The 16,315-nt window shown below is 43.8% G+C and overlaps 1 protein-coding gene across 2 annotated transcripts in view; it reads right to left on the bottom strand.

Annotated features, from left to right (window-relative positions):
• Positions 1 to 16,315, bottom strand: part of LOC110526787 (dual specificity mitogen-activated protein kinase kinase 5) — a 122,419-nt gene that overhangs the window by 20,321 nt on the left and 85,783 nt on the right. Inside the window, exons 18-19 of one of the 2 annotated variants that reach the window (XM_036963468.1) lie at positions 15,649 to 15,675; positions 15,258 to 15,281 (exon numbers count right to left, since the gene is read on the bottom strand). In XM_036963468.1, coding sequence (XP_036819363.1) covers positions 15,258 to 15,281; positions 15,649 to 15,675 — 51 coding nt within the window. Of the gene's footprint in view, positions 1 to 15,257; positions 15,291 to 15,648; positions 15,676 to 16,315 lie in introns of both variants that reach the window. The other variant, XM_036963467.1, reaches the window with a different exon arrangement.

Here is a 16,315-nt window from a genome sequence, read left to right on the forward strand (position 1 = left end):
AGAAACAAGTACCAGAAGTCCTGTTACGAAGTCTGCAGAGCCATCAAACAATCAATACACTGTAGGAACAAGCTGGAATCCTATTATACAAACTCTGATGTCCTCTGCATGTGGTAGGGGCTACAGTCCATTACGGATTACAAAGGAAGACCCAGACGTGATCTGCCCAACGATGCCTCTACCAGATCAACTCAATGGATTTTATGCACGCATCGACAAAAACAACAGCGAGCCGTGCATGAGGGCCCCCGCCAGCCCAGAGGACTGGGTGGTCTCGCTCTCCGAGGCCGATGTGAGTAAGGTCTTTAAATCAGGTCAACACTCAAGGCTGCGGGGCCAGACGGTATTCCAGGGCATGTTCTCAGAGCATCCTCAGAGCAGCTGGCAGGCACATTCACAGTTCTAGTCAACCTCTCCTTGCCCCGGTCTGTAATCGTCACATCTCATAATAACCACCATCATTCCTGTTCTCAAGTACTCTAAGGCTGCCTGCCACAATGACTACAGCCCTGTAGCACTCACATCTGTAATCAGGAAGTACTTTGAAAGGACGGTTATGGCACATATCAACTCCATCATCCCAGACACCCTAGACCCACTCCAATTTACATACGGCTCCAAACAGATCCATATACGACACAATCTCAATTGCACTCCACACTGCCCTCACCCACCTAGATAAGAGGAATACCTATCGCTATTCATTGCCTACAGCTCAGAGTTCAACACCATAGTCCCCTCCAAGCTCGGGACCTGGGGACTGAACACCTCCCTCCGCAACTGAGCATGGCCCCATCCATATCAACGGTAGGCATATTCACAGGGCTGTAGTGGAGCGGGTCGAGAGCTTTAAAGTTCCTTGGTTTCCAAATCGCTAAGGACTTCAAATGGTCCCACACCCACCCACCCACCCACACAACAGAGACTCTTCCCCATCAGGAGGCTGAACAGATTTGGCATGGTCCCTCAGATTCTAGAGCTGCACCACTGAGAGCATCTTGACTGGCTGCACCATTGAGAGCATCTTGACTGGCTGCACCATTGAGAGCATCTTGACTGGCTGCACCATTGAGAGCATCTTGACTGGCTGCACCACTGAGAGCATCTTGACTGGCTGCACCATTGAGAGCATCTTGACTGGCTGCACCATTGAGAGCATCTTGACTGGCTGCACCATTGAGAGCATCTTGACTGGCTGCATCACTGCTTGGTATTACAACTGCACCGCCCTCGATCGCAGGGTTCTGCAGAGTGTGGGGCCGACAGCCAAGTACATCACTGGGGCCGAGCTCCCTGACATCCAGGACCTCTATACCAGATGGTGTGAAAGGAAGGCCTGGAAAATTGTTAAAGACTCCAGCCACCTAAGCCATAGACTGTTCTCTCTGCTTCCGCAAAGCAGCGGAACCAAAGCATCAAGTCTGACACCAAGAGGCTCCTAAACAGCTTCAATCCCCAAGCCATAAGACTGCTAAATAGCTAACAAAATGGCTACGCAGACTTTCTGACTCTGCACACACACACACACAGGAGTCTACAAACTCACTCACATTCCAACAAGCACACACTTAATTTGCTCACACACATTCATACTGACTTTACACACACTTCCACACAATCATCATATACACTGCTGCTACTCTGTTTATCATATATCCTAGTCACCTTACCCCTATACATATCAGCCTCTATCACTCCAGTATCCCTGCACATTGTAAATATGGTAAACTCTGACCCTGAAACTGTCCCTGTATATAGCTACTGACCCTGTATATAGCTACTGACCCTGGAACTGTCCCTGTATATAGCTACTGACCCTGGAACTGTCCCTGTATATAGCTACTGACCCTGGAACTGTCCCTGTATATAACTACTGACCCTTGAACTGTCCCTGTATATAGCTACTGATTCTGGAACTGTCCCTGTATATAGCTACTGACCCTGGAACTGACCCTGCATATAACTACTGACCCTGGAACTGACCCTGCATATAACTACTGACCCTGGAACTGACCCTGCATATAGCTACTGACCCTGCATAAAGCTACTGACCCTGGACGTGTCCCTGTATATACAGTTGAAGTCTGAACTTTACATAGACCTTAGCCAAATAAATGTAAACAAAGGTTTTCACAATTTCTGACATTCAATCCCAGTAAAATTTCCCTGCCTTAGGTCAGTTAGGATCACCACTTTATTTTAAGAAAGTGAAATGTCAGAATAATAGTAGAGAGAATGATTTATTTCAGCTTTTATTTCTTTCATCACATTCCCAGTGGGTCAGAAGTTTACATACACTCAATTCATATTTGATAGCATTGCCTTTATATTGTTTAACTTGGGTCAAACGTTTCAGGTAGCCTTCCACAAGCTTCCCACAATAAGTTGGGTGAATTTTGGCCCATTCCTCCTGACAGAGCTGGTGTAACTGAATCAGGTTTATAGGCCTCCATGCTCGCACACACTTTTTCAGTTCTGCACACACATTTTCTATGGGATTGAGGGCAGGGCTTTGTGATGGTCACTCCAATAACTTGACTTTGTTGTCCTTAAGTCATTTTGCCACAACGTTGGAAGTATGCTTGGGGTCATTATCCATTCGGAAAACCCATTTGCGACTAACCTTTAACTTCCTGACTGATGTCTTGAGATGTTGCTTCAATATCCACAGAATTATCCTCCCTCATGATGCCATCTATTTTGTGAGGTGAACCAGTCCCTCCTGCAGCAAAGCACCCCCACAACAGGATACTGCCACCCCTGTGCTTCACGGTTGGGATGGTGTTCTTCGGCTTGCAAGCCTACTCCTTTTTCCTCCAATCATAACGATGGTCATTATGGCCAAACAGTTCTATTTTTGTTTCATCAGACCAGAGGACATTTCTCCAAAAAGTATGATCTTTGTCCCCATGTGCAGTTGCAAACCGTAGTCTGGCTTTTTTAAAGCGGTTTTGGAGCAGTGGCTGCTTCCTTGCTGAGCGGCCTTTCAGGTTATGTCGATATAGGACTCGATTTACTGTGGATATAGATCATTTTGTACCGGTTTCCTTTTGCCTCTAGGAGACAGAACGCGTCTCCTTCCTGAGTGGTATGATGGCTGCGTGATCCCATGGTGTTTATACTTGCGTACTATTGTTTGTACAGATGAACGTGGTACCTTCTGGCGTTTGGAAATTGCTCCCAAGGATGACCCAGACTTGTGGTGGTCTACAATTTTTTTCTGAAGTCTTGGCTGATTTCTTTTGATTTTCTCATGATGTCAAGCAAAGAGGCACTGAGTTTGAAGGTAGGCCTTGAAATACATCAACAGGTACACCTCCAATTGACTCAAATAATATCAATTAGCCTATCAGAAGCTTCTAAAGCCATGACATAATTTTATGGAATTTTCCAAGCTGTTTAAAAGGCACAGTCAACTTAGTGTATGTAAACTTCTGACCCACTGGAATTGTGATACAGTGAAATACGTGAAATAATCTGTCTGTAAACAATTGTTGGAAAAATTACTTGTGTCATGCACAAAGTAGATGATCTAATCAACTTGTAAAAACGATAGTTTGTTAAAAATACATTTGTGGAGTGGTTGAAAAACTAGTTTTAATGACTCCAACCTAAGTGTATGTAAACTTCCGACTTCAACTGTAGCTACTGACCCTGGAACTGTCCCTGTATATAGCTACTGACCCTGGAACTGTTTCTCGTGTGTGTTTTTGGTTTACTTTATAGTACTACTGATATTGATTACTGCATTGTTGGGAAGGAACTCGCAAGAAAGGCTTTTCACTGTACTTGTACAAGTGACAATAATACTTGAAACTTGAATGTCAAAATAATATCTGTAATGTGTGTTTGCGTGAGAGAGAGAAAAGGAAGCCTGTAAATGCCCTAGTGACCAAATAAATGTGTAACAGTGCTTGAGCAGCTAGCTTCTTTTGGCTGTACGGCCCACTGGCACACACAGCCCTAAAAAAGAATGTTCAGTCAAAAAGGGGGAGTGAACTGTTTAAATGGATTCTATCCTAGTCCATGTGGGTTTTAGTGACATTATGAAGGGCAGCGCTGAACAGTTGAAACTGGATTTTAGAGAGCTGATTAACTCTCTGCTAGACACTAACAAAACACCCATCATATCTAGCCTTGTGCCCTCTCTGAATCGTGGCATTGAACACTTGAACAGCAGGATTCTCTCTCTTCACAACTGGCTACGTGATTATTGCACCTCAATGGGTGTAACTTTTGTTGACAATTTCAATACCTTTTGGAAACAAAACACATTTTATAAGGAGGATGGGATCATTTGGGGTCCTGGATCCTTTCACAGCATTATACGGCTGCGTTGAGACAATGACTCATCAATGACACAAGCCCAGCTCAGTTCATCCCTACCATTGTGACACAGAGTTGTCATAATGCTTCAGCAAATGTACATTACCCCAGGGGCATTGGTAGACACAATGTAAGTAACCTCATTTATGTGCCTCTAACTGCCCTGAATGCCTCTGCTGATCCTACAGCTGTTGTATGCAGCAATCATGTGTCTATGAACCAGATTTATAATGTTAGCACTGAGGTGGTGTTCCCTAGTAGGAAGTCCAATGTGTGCAGCTCACCCTGCACTAACATAAATAATATGAGAATATCTACTTCTGCTAAGCTAAGTAAAGCAATGAAAACAAGCAAGCATCCCAGAAAAGTGCTCAAAATAACCCATGTTAATATATGTAGCTTAAGAAATAAGGTTTATGAAATTAATAACTTGCTAGTAAGGATGATTCATATTCTGACTATCTCTGAAACTCACTTAGACAATACCTTTGATGATACAGTGGTAACAATACACGGTTATAACATCTACAGAAAAGACAGAGATGCCAGTGGTGGAGGTGTTGCTGTTAATATTCAGTACCACATTCCTGTAAAGATTAGAGAGGATCTCATGTGAAATACTGTTGAAGTAATATGGCTACAGGTTCATCTGCCTCACCTAAAGCCCATTCTGGTGGGAAGCTGCTATAAGACCAAGTGCTAACAGTCAGTATCTGGATAACATGTGTGAAATGCTTAATAATGTATGTGAGAGGTATATTTTCTGGGTGATTTATATGGACTGGCTTTCATCAAGCTGCCCACTTCAAACTGTAACCAGTGCCTGCAACCTGGTTCAGGTGATCAGTCAACCTACCAGGGTAGTTACAAACAGCACATGAATGAAATCATCAACATGTATTACTAATGCTGCAGAAATGTGCTTGAAAGCAGTATCCAGATCCATCGAATGTAGAGATATCAATATAGTAGCCATATCTAGGAAAACCAAAATTCCAAAGGCTGGGCCTAATATAGTGTATAAGAAGTCATACAATATGTTTTGTAGTGATTCATATGTTGTTGATGTAAAGAATATATGTTGGTTCATGGTGTGTAATGAGGAGCAAACAGACGTTGCACTTGACATATTTATGAAATTGCTTATCCTAGTTACTAATAAGCACGCACCCATTAAGAAAAATGACTGTAAAAACTGTTAAATCCCCGTGGATTGATGAGGAACTGAAAAATTGTATGGTTGAGAGGGATGAGGCAAAAGGAATGGCAAATAAGTCTGGCTGCACAACCGATTGGCAAACAAACTGTAAATTGAGAAATCATGTGACTAAACTGAATAAAAATAACATGAAATTAAAACTATGAAACAAAGATAAATGACAAAGAATTATAGTAAAAAGCTTTGAAGCACTTTCAATAAAACGTTGGGGAAAAAGACAAACTCAACTCCATCTTTCATTGAATCAGATGGCTCATTCATCACAAAACCAACAGATATTTCAAACTACTTTTTTTATTGTCAAGATTAGCAAACGTAGGAATAACATGCTGACACTACACATCCAAGTATATCTGACCAAATTACGAAAGACAAGAATTGCAATTTTTTATTCCGTAAAGCAAATGTGAAAGAGGTGAAACAATTATTGTTGTCTATCAACAATTACAAGCCCCCGGGGTCTCACAACTTAGACGGAAAATTACTGAGGATAATAGTGAGCAATTTTGCCACATCTTAAATGTAAGCCTACTAGAAAGTGTGTGCTTGGATGGAAGCAAATGTTATTCCGCTACCTAAGAATAGTAAAGCCCCCTTTACTGGCTCAAAGAGCCAACATATCAGCCTGTGACCAACCCTTAGTAAACTTTTTGGAAAAAATGTATGTTTGACCAGATACAATCCTATTTTACAGTAAACAAATTGACAACAGACTTTCAGCACGCTTATAGGGAAGGCTATTCAACAAGCACAGCACTTACACAAAGAACTGATGATTGGCTGAGAGAAATTGATGATAAAAAGATTTTGGGGGCTGTTTTGATAAACTTCAGTGCAGCTTTTGACATTATCGATCATTATCTGCTGCTGGAGAAACGTATGTGTTATGGCTTTACACACCCTGCTATATTGTGGATAAAGAGTTACCTGTCTAACAGAACACAGAGGGTGTTCTTTAATGGAAGCCTCTCAAACATAATCCAGGTAGAATCAGGAATTCCCCAGGGCAGCTGTCTAGGCCCCTTGCTTTTTAAAATCTTTACTAACAACATGGCTTTGAGTAAAGCCCGTGTGTCTATGTATGTGGATGACTCAACACTATACACGTCAGCTACTACAGTGATTGAAATGACTGCAACACATAACAAAGAGCTGCAGTTAGTTTTAGAATGGGTGGCAAGGAATAAGTTTGTCCTAAATATAAAACTAATAAAAAAAGCATTGTATTTGGGACAAATCATTCACTAAACCCTAAACCTCAACTAAATATTGTAATAAATAATTTGGAAATTGAGTAAGTTGACTGTCATGGTCAAAACATATTGATACAACAGGTACTAAGATGGGGAGAAATCTGTCCATAGTAAAGCACTAATCTACGTTCTTAACAACAATATGAACAAGGCAGGTCCTACAGGCCCTAGTTGTCACACATGGTCTAATGTTCAGTCGTGTGAACAGGTGCCACAAAGAGGGACTTAGGAAACTTGCAATTGGCTCAGAACAGAACAGCACGGCTGGCCTTTAGATGTACACAGAGAGCTAACATTAACAACATGCATGTCAATCTCTCCTGGCTGAAAGTGGAGGAGAGATTGACTTCATCACTACTTGTATTTGTAAGGAGGTGTTGACAAGCTGAATGTACCGAGCTGTCGGTCTAAACAACTAGCACACAGCTCAAACACCCATCCAAACCCAACAAGACATGCCACCAGAGGTCACTTCACAGTCCCCAAGTCCAGAACAGACTATGGGAGGTGCACAGTACTACATAGAGCCATGGCTACATGGAACTCTATTCCACATCAGGTAACTGATACAATCAGTAGAATCAGATAAAAATACACAGCGAAGACTGTGAGGCAACAAACATAGGCACTACACACACACACGTACACATGGATTTAGAGTTGTAGATATGTGGTAGTGGAGTATGGGCCTGAGGGAAAAACACTTAGTGTGTTGCGAATTCTGTAACAAATGTAGTTTAATGTTTTTGAAATTGTATAACTGCCTTAATGACATTATGAAGGGAAGAATAGCTGCTGTCTTGGCTGCTGCTAATGGGGATCCATAATAAATAGCTGCTTTGCTGTTAAAATACCTCTGGGCAGCTGTCCCTATTCCTGACATATCGATCACAGAACCCAGAAAATGATGATACATGCACCTATTTGAACTAACAAAGGAATGGCTTATTCTAATATCACTCTACTTCCTAGTGCTGCTGCTGCTTGGATGAGTAATATCTCTCTCATACACACACACACACTACAGGCCAAATGCTTCAGTGGACACGCCGTTTAGAGAGAGAGAGCGAGCACCAAACAATTTCCCCTGCAGAGTTGTACTGTGTCGCAAACGCTGACACACACACACGAAACAAACATGAATGTGTTGTACAGTACACACACACCTGAAAATGCAGACACACACATGCACAACACGCACACACACACTCATGCATGTATTCATGGTCCCAGCTGAGGAGGACAGCGGTAGACTTTGATGTATAGCGTTCTGAGATGAGCATGATGATGAAAGCCACGGTCCGTGTGTCTTCTCTCTGACCGCCGTGACACCCCCCCCCCCCCCCCCCCCCCCCCCCTCACCACACACACACACACACACACACACACACACACACACACACACACACACACACACACACACACACACCTCAACCCCCTGTAACACACACACACACACACACAGAGCAGTAAATATACATGTCATTGGCCCAGCGCAATTATCAGGCAAAATGAGATCCGTAATTACAGGGCTAGGGAAATTAAAGCAGAGTTCTTGTTAGTGGAACGCTTTGCTTTGCTGCTCAACAAGTAGAAGAGACAAAGAGATTAATGAAAGAGAGGGACAGCAGGAGCGATGTGTGTATTCATGGAACTGGGAGATTGTCTCGTTCTAGATTTGGTTTTGGAGAATCGAGGCCAAATGTCCTCGTCTGTCCTCCCAAACAGAGGTGAGATATGTGTGTTTGAAGAGAGAGAAAGAGAGAGAGAGAGGAGAGAGGAGAGAGGAGAGAGAGAGAGAGAGAGAGGAGAGAGAGAGATAGAGAGAGAGAGAGAGGAGAGAGGAAAGAGAGAGACAGAGAGAGAGAGAGACAGAGAGAGACAGAGAGAGAGAGAGAGAGAGGAGAGAGAGAGAGAGAGAGAGAGAGAGAGAGAGAGAGAGAGAGACAGAGAGAGAGAGAGAGAGAGAGAGAGAGGAGGAGATACATGAACAAAAGATAGTCCAGTAAACTGGTTCAGTAACAATCATTTCCCAGCTAATTTCACCCTCTCACCTGAGCCCCAGACTCCCAGCAGTCCCATGGCAACGTGGCGCGGCGTGTGTCTGAGTTGCAGCACTCCTGCTCTCCCCCGAACACACCTCCAGCTACAGCAATATCAATGATCCACTTAAAAGAGCCCCGTTTGTGTTTGTGTGTGTGTGTGTCTAAATCATACAGAGACATTTTCAAATGAAGAGGGATACAGATGATGATAACCAGGGACCTTTGATCTCATGCAAATTAATATAAAAATATTTAAACCATAATTACTACTGTAGGCCTGGCTAGTCATAATTACTACTGTAGGCCTGGCTAGTCATAACTACTACTGTAGGCCTGGCTAGTCATAACTACTACTGTAGGCCTGGCTAGTCATAACTACTACTGTAGGCCTGGCTATTCATAACTACTACTGTAGGCCTGGCTAGTCATTACTACTACTGTAGGCCTGGCTAGTCATAACTACTACTGTAGACCTGGCTAGTCATAACTTCTACTGTAGGCCTGGCTAGTCATTACTACTACTGTAGGCCTGGCTAGTCATAACTACTACCGCAGGCCTGGCTAGTCATAACTACTACCGCAGGCCTGGCTAGTCATAATTGCTACTGTAGGCCTGGCTAGTCATAACTACTACTGTAGACCTGGCTAGTCATAACTACTACTGTAGGCCTGGCTAGTCATAACTACTACTGTAGGCCTGGCTAGTCATAACTACTACTATAGGCCTGGCTAGTCATAACTACTACTGTAGGCCTGGCTAGTCATAACTACTACTGTAGGCCTGGCTAGTCATAACTACTACTGTAGGCCTGGCTAGTCATAACTACTACTGTAGACCTGGCTAGTCATAACTACTACTGTAGGCCTGGCTAGTCATAACTACTACTGTAGGCCTGGCTAGTCATAACTACTACTGTAGACCTGGCTAGTCATAACTACTACTGTAGGCCTGACTAGTCATAACTACTACTGTAGGCCTGGCTAGTCATAACTACTAGTGTAGGCCTGGCTAGTCATAACTACTACTGTAGGCCTGGCTAGTCATAACTACTACTGTAGGCCTGGCTAGTCATAACTACTACTGTAGACCTGGCTAGTCATAACTACTACTGTAGGCCTGGCTAGTCATTACTACTACTGTAGCCCTGGCTAGTCATAACTACTACTGTAGGCCTGGCTAGTCATAACTACTACTGTAGGCCTGGCTAGTCATAACTACTACTGTAGACCTGGCTAGTCATAACTACTACTGTAGGCCTGGCTAGTCATAACTACTACTGTAGGCCTGGCTAGTCATAACTACTACTGTAGACCTGGCTAGTCATAACTACTACTGTAGACCTGGCTAGTCATAACTACTACTGTAGGCCTGGCTAGTCATAACTACTACTGTAGGCCTGGCTAGTCATAACTACTACTGTAGGCCTGGCTAGTCATAACTACTACTGTAGGCCTGGCTACAACGATAACTACTACTGTAGGCCTGGTTAGTCATAACTACCACTGTAGGCCTGGCTAGTCATAACTACTACTGTAGGCCTGGCTAGTCATAACTACTACTGTAGGCCTGGCTACAACGATAACTACTACTGTAGTCCTGGTTAGTCATAACTACCACTGTAGGCCTAGCTAGTCATAACTACTACTGTAGGCCTGGCTACAGCGATAACTACTACTGTAGACCTGGCTAGTCATAACTACTACTGTAGGCCTGGCTAGTCATAACTACTACTGTAGGCCTGGCTAGTCATAACTACTACTGTAGGCCTGGCTAGTCATAACTACTACTGTAGGCCTGACTACAGCAATAACTACTACTGTAGGCCTGGCTAGTCATAACTACTACTGTAGGCCTGGCTAGTCATAACTACTACTGTAGGCCTGGCTAGTCATTACTACTACTGTAGGCCTGGCTAGTCATAACTACTACTGTAGGCCTGGCTACAACGATAACTACTACTGTAGGCCTGGTTAGTCATAACTACCACTGTAGGCCTGGCTAGTCATAACTACTACTGTAGGCCTGGCTAGTCATAACTACTACTGTAGGCCTGGCTACAACGATAACTACTACTGTAGTCCTGGTTAGTCATAACTACCACTGTAGGCCTAGCTAGTCATAACTACTACTGTAGGCCTGGCTACAGCGATAACTACTACTGTAGACCTGGCTAGTCATAACTACTACTGTAGGCCTGGCTAGTCATAACTACTACTGTAGGCCTGGCTAGTCATAACTACTACTGTAGGCCTGGCTAGTCATAACTACTACTGTAGGCCTGGCTAGTCATAACTACTACTGTAGGCCTGACTACAGCAATAACTACTACTGTAGGCCTGGCTAGTCATAACTACTACTGTAGGCCTGGCTAGTCATAACAACTACTGTAGGCCTGGCTAGTCATAACTACTACTGTAGGCCTGGCTAGTCATAACAACTACTGTAGGCCTGGCTAGTCATAATTACTACTGTAGGCCTGGCTTGTCATAACTACTACTGTAGGCCTGGCTAGTCATAATTACTACTGTAGGTCTAGCTACAGTATTTGGTTGGCACTCAGACAAAACTCACTAGATTTTCTTCTACTTCCTCCATATACCTACTCATCCCTAGTTCTACAGGACCACATTTGCTCTTCATATGAGGCACGACAAAGACTCCTCCGTCGAGCCCAGGTCACATAGATCCAGTCCAGCCCAGCCCAGCCCACCCTGGCCCAATCCAACCCAGCCCATACCGTCCCATTTCTAACCAATCCTAACCCAGCAGGAGCGACAGTGGCAATTGAATACTCCTGGCTCCACCACCACCTACATGGGTCCGCAACCGTCCCACACTTTCCCATTCCCAGCCGGGCCTCTCCGCTCCGCTCCCCTCATCACCTCTCCGCTCCTCTCCCCTCATCACCTCCTCTCCAAGTCCTTGGTCTGCTAGAATGGAGGGTGGTGCTAGCCGCTAGCCCGAGAGCTCCCGCTACCTCTCTCTCGCTGCCAGGGGAGAAGCGGCGAAGGGCGAGGGAGAAAATAGTTTGAGTGATGCCTTCGCCTTGGTGACTAATGAACAGTTCAGCCCGGGTCAACCCATTACAACTGCAAGCGTTTAATTATTAATTACACCCAATCTATACTCTGTAAAGGACAAGCTTGGTATGTTTAATGTGTGGTTGGGGTGTGTGGGGTTGGGCTCTCTCCTGGCATTGTGTTATCAGCGCGTGTCAGTGAGGAGCTGAAGAGGAGAGTGGAGACAGAAAGGTCCCTTGTTTTAGGGGGTGAAATGGGGTGCTGCGTGCACACACACACACACACACACACTGAAGACAAACTATACTGAACAAAAATATAAACACAACACGTAAAGTGTTGGTCCCATGTTTCCTGAGTTGAAATTAAAGATCATAGACATTTTGCATACACACAAAAAAAGCTTATTTCTCTTCATTTGGTTTACAAATGTGTTTACATCCCTGTTAGTGAGCATTTCTCCTTCGCCAAGATAATCCATCCACCTGACAGGTGTGGAATATCAAGAAGCATGATCATTACACAGGTGCACCTTCTGCTGTGGACAATAAAAGACCACTCTAAAATGGGCAGTTTTGTCACATAACACAATGCCACAGATGTCTCAAGCATTGAGGGAGTACGCAATTAGCATGCTGACTGCAGGAATGTCCACCAGAGCTGTTGACATAGAACTTAATGTTAATTTCTCTACCATAAGCCGCCTTCAATATAACTTTAGATAATTTGGCAGTACGTCCATCAGACCTCACACACACACGTAACCACGCCAACCCAGGGCCTCCACATCCAAACGGTCAGAAACAGGGAAGCTCATCTGCGTACTTCGTCGACCTCACCATGGTCTTAACCTGACTGCAGTACCACGTCGTAACCTATTTCACAAAATATCCTCGCTGTTGAAATATATCATTCTAGAAAGGATTGATACACAGCGCTACATGTAGACTGAGGGGTACACTGCCCTTGACCCTGGTGTGTGTGTGTATGTGTGTGTGTAGGATAGGGAAGTGTGTCAAGGTTCTGGGAACATGTGTTGCTAAGAGTCAGAGGTCAAGGTTAATGCTACATATTGGATGGCCTGACACTCTCTGTGCTCCTTAGACTGGTCATGCTACATTACCTCTGCCAGGTGTGTGTGTGTGTGTGTGTGTGTGTGTATATTAAAGCACTTGAGTGAGAACATCTGAGTGTGTCTCTATATTCACCTTATGTAGCCTGGCAACAAGGGCGCGGCCATATTTGCTGCGATCAACATTCGGCACATTGACACACAAGCAAACCCAGGGAGGAGATGTGGTTAAATATGAATTACAATTGTCTAACTATTAAATATAGAAAGAGGGCAGGGCAACATTGAAAAAGATGCCCGGCTGAAATGGGATTCCCTGTATAAATAAAGGTTTAATAAAAATATAGTGTGTTTTCACATAGTATAAGCACTACGTAGCTAAAGTTGCCCTGTTAGCATTCCTATAGACTTAACATGGTGGGTTAGCTAGTTAGGTATGTGCAGAGTCCTGCCTTTTGGTCCAGTTCTGGAGGCCCTGTGTTTTAACTGCTACTTCCAGCATTATCCACTAGTGTTGCTGCAGGTAGAAAATCCTAGGAAATGTTCTGTAATTGACCCAATGTCTCCAATCCAATCAATCGTGTCTATTTTTGGCAAGCGTGTGTTTTGAGGGATAACTATTTTTGTCGTGATTCAACAGCGCTCTTCGCTTCACGCTGATGTTCTCTAACGGGGGTCATCGGAAGTTGTACAACGGGTCCATTAGGGGGCAGTTAAATGGCAGGAAAGGAAACCGAGCATAAACGTATAAAAGAAAACGACAGGGAATTGAAGATCAGAGTATTGACTGAAATAAAAGTGTGTCAAACACTCCGCTGGGATGCTCGTTGCAAATGTCAATAATATATTCTGTAAAACCTGCTACCTTAAGAGTACAAAAGAAAATGCACAATAGATCGCCATCAGAAACAAAGTAACATAATAGCTTGTAAAAGAGATCTGGCTGAAGAAGTAACAGCTGTTTGGGCTGATACTGGGAGGAAGCTTACTACCAGTATCTTCTATCTCTGGCCTGTGTGTGAGAAACTAGAAATAGAAATCATTTTAAAATAACTAAAACTAAATAAAAAAAAAACAATCAATTCAGGTCTGAAAACCAACAAACTAAATTTCAAATAAAATAAAAAACAGAAAACGAAGAGAAATAAAAACAAAACTATAATAACCTTTGAGAACGACTTGAGGCAGCAGTGTGTGTGTGTGTGTGTGTATCAATGTGTGTGGGTCTATCAATGTGTGTGTGTGTGTGTGCCTATCAATGTTTGTGTGTGATCTGCCTGTGTGTGTGTGTCTATCAGTGTGTGTGTGTGTGTGTGCCTATCAGTGTGTGTGTGTGACTATCAGTGTGTGTGTGTGTGTGTGTGCCTATCAATGTGTGTGTGTGATCTGCCTGTGTGTGTGTGTCTATCAGTGTGTGTGTGTGTGTGTCTATCAGTGTGTGTGTGTGTGTGTGTGTGTGCCTATCAGTGTGTGTGTGTGTGTCTATCAGTGTGTGTGTGTGTGTGTGTGTGTGTCTATCAGTGTGTGTGTGTGTGTGTCTATCAGTGTGTGTGTGTGTGTGTGTGTCTATCAGTGTGTGTGTGTGTGTGTGTGTATCAGTGTGTGTGTGTGTGTGTGCCTATCAGTGTGTGTGTGTGTCTATCAGTGTGTGTGTGTGTGTGTGTCTATCAGTGTGTGTGTGTGTGTCTATCAGTGTGTGTGTGTGTGTGTGTGTGTGTGTGTCTATCAGTGTGTGTGTGTGTGCCTATCAGTGTGTGTGTGTGTCTATCAGTGTGTGTGTGTGTCTATCAGTGTGTGTGTGTGTGTGTGTGTGTGTGTGTGTGTGTGTCTATCAGTGTGTGTGTGTGTGTGTGTGTGTGTGTCTATCAGTGTGTGTGTGTGTGTGTGTGTGCCTATCAGTGTGTGTGTGTGTGTCTATCAGTGTGTGTGTGTGTGTGTGTGTCTATCAGTGTGTATGTGTGTGTGTCTATCAGTGTGTATGTGTGTGTGTGTGTCTATCAGTGTGTGTGTATAGAATGGTTCAAGGCAGTAGTAGGTGTATGTCTATCTGTGTGTGTATACGTGCATCTGTGATCTGCCTGTGTTTGTGTGTCTGTGTGTCTACAGAACCGCTCAGGGTGGGTGCAGCCTGAGAGAGTGTGTGTGTGTGTGTGTGTGTGTGTGTGGAATGGCCCAAGGCGGTTGTGTGTGCGGGGCGGAGGGGGGTGAGCGAGCGCGAGCGAAGCCGTCTGAGCACTGTGCTTCATTAGGAAACAAAATATAAGCTTTCCACACCATTAGGAATGACTTTAGGAGAGAAAGCACATAAGACGCCGACTCACCTCATCAACGATGCATTGCAGTAACTGGAGAGGCTTGAATGGGGAGAGAACAGAGAGAGAGGAGATGGGCAGAAGAAGAAAACGAAGTATTAGTCTACATGAGACGTTACGACAGAGAGGTGGCAGAGAAAATCACTAATGTAATAAAAAGGTATTCACATTAATCAAATGCACCGAGCTCCGGCACAGCCATCGCCTCCTGAATGTTTCTATTATTCTATAATAGCATCTAATCTAATACAGGCAGTTAAGGCCCGCTGTATCATTTCAATGCAAAAAAAAAAAAAAACGCAATTTGTGGGACGTTTCAAATGAGGGATCTACTGGAGAGTGAAACACTGCCGGGAGTGAAACACTGTCTTCCCCCCACGAAAAATACATCACATCTCACCATTAAAGATCCTTGGTTTTTCTGAATCTGTAAAGGCAGACGAAGACAAGAAGAAGAAGAAGAAGAGAGAGAAAGAAAGAGAGAGAGGGAGAGGGAGAGGGAGAGGGAGAGGGAGAGGGAGAGAGAGAGAGAGAGAGAGAGAGAGAGAGAGAGAGAGAGAGAGAGAGAGAGAGAGAGAGGCAATATGTAATTAGCATGTCATAATCAAAAGCACACACTTGGACACATTATGATCACTGGGAGAATATGATGGCATCCCCCCGGTGGGCATGTGTTAACACCATCTACATAATAATACACACAATACCCAAACGTTAATAGTCTTGCTCTCATTTGGGGAGGTGGAAGAGATTCAGCACTGTTCATTTCATCTTCCCTGTTACCCCCTCCAGGTTGTCTAAAGGTGCAGGGTTGTAGAATGAATTGTGCATAATGTATATTTCAAATAGGAATCTGCAGGCTGAGCAAACATTTCCACTCAAACAGATACAACATAATTAAATGTTGTTAAAAAGAAGGAGAATAAAAAGTTAAAGAGGCTAACATGGGGCTATGGTCGACCACTAAAACTAACAATTATCCAGTCATCTCTGGTGAGACACTACCAAATGACAAGGTTCTCCGTATAGACTATTCTGTCTTCATCCATCACCACTCCACAGGAAAC

Source organism: Oncorhynchus mykiss, chromosome 26 (genome assembly GCF_013265735.2).
Source record: "Oncorhynchus mykiss isolate Arlee chromosome 26, USDA_OmykA_1.1, whole genome shotgun sequence".
In the NCBI taxonomy this organism is placed as follows: Eukaryota; Metazoa; Chordata; class Actinopteri; order Salmoniformes; family Salmonidae; genus Oncorhynchus; species Oncorhynchus mykiss.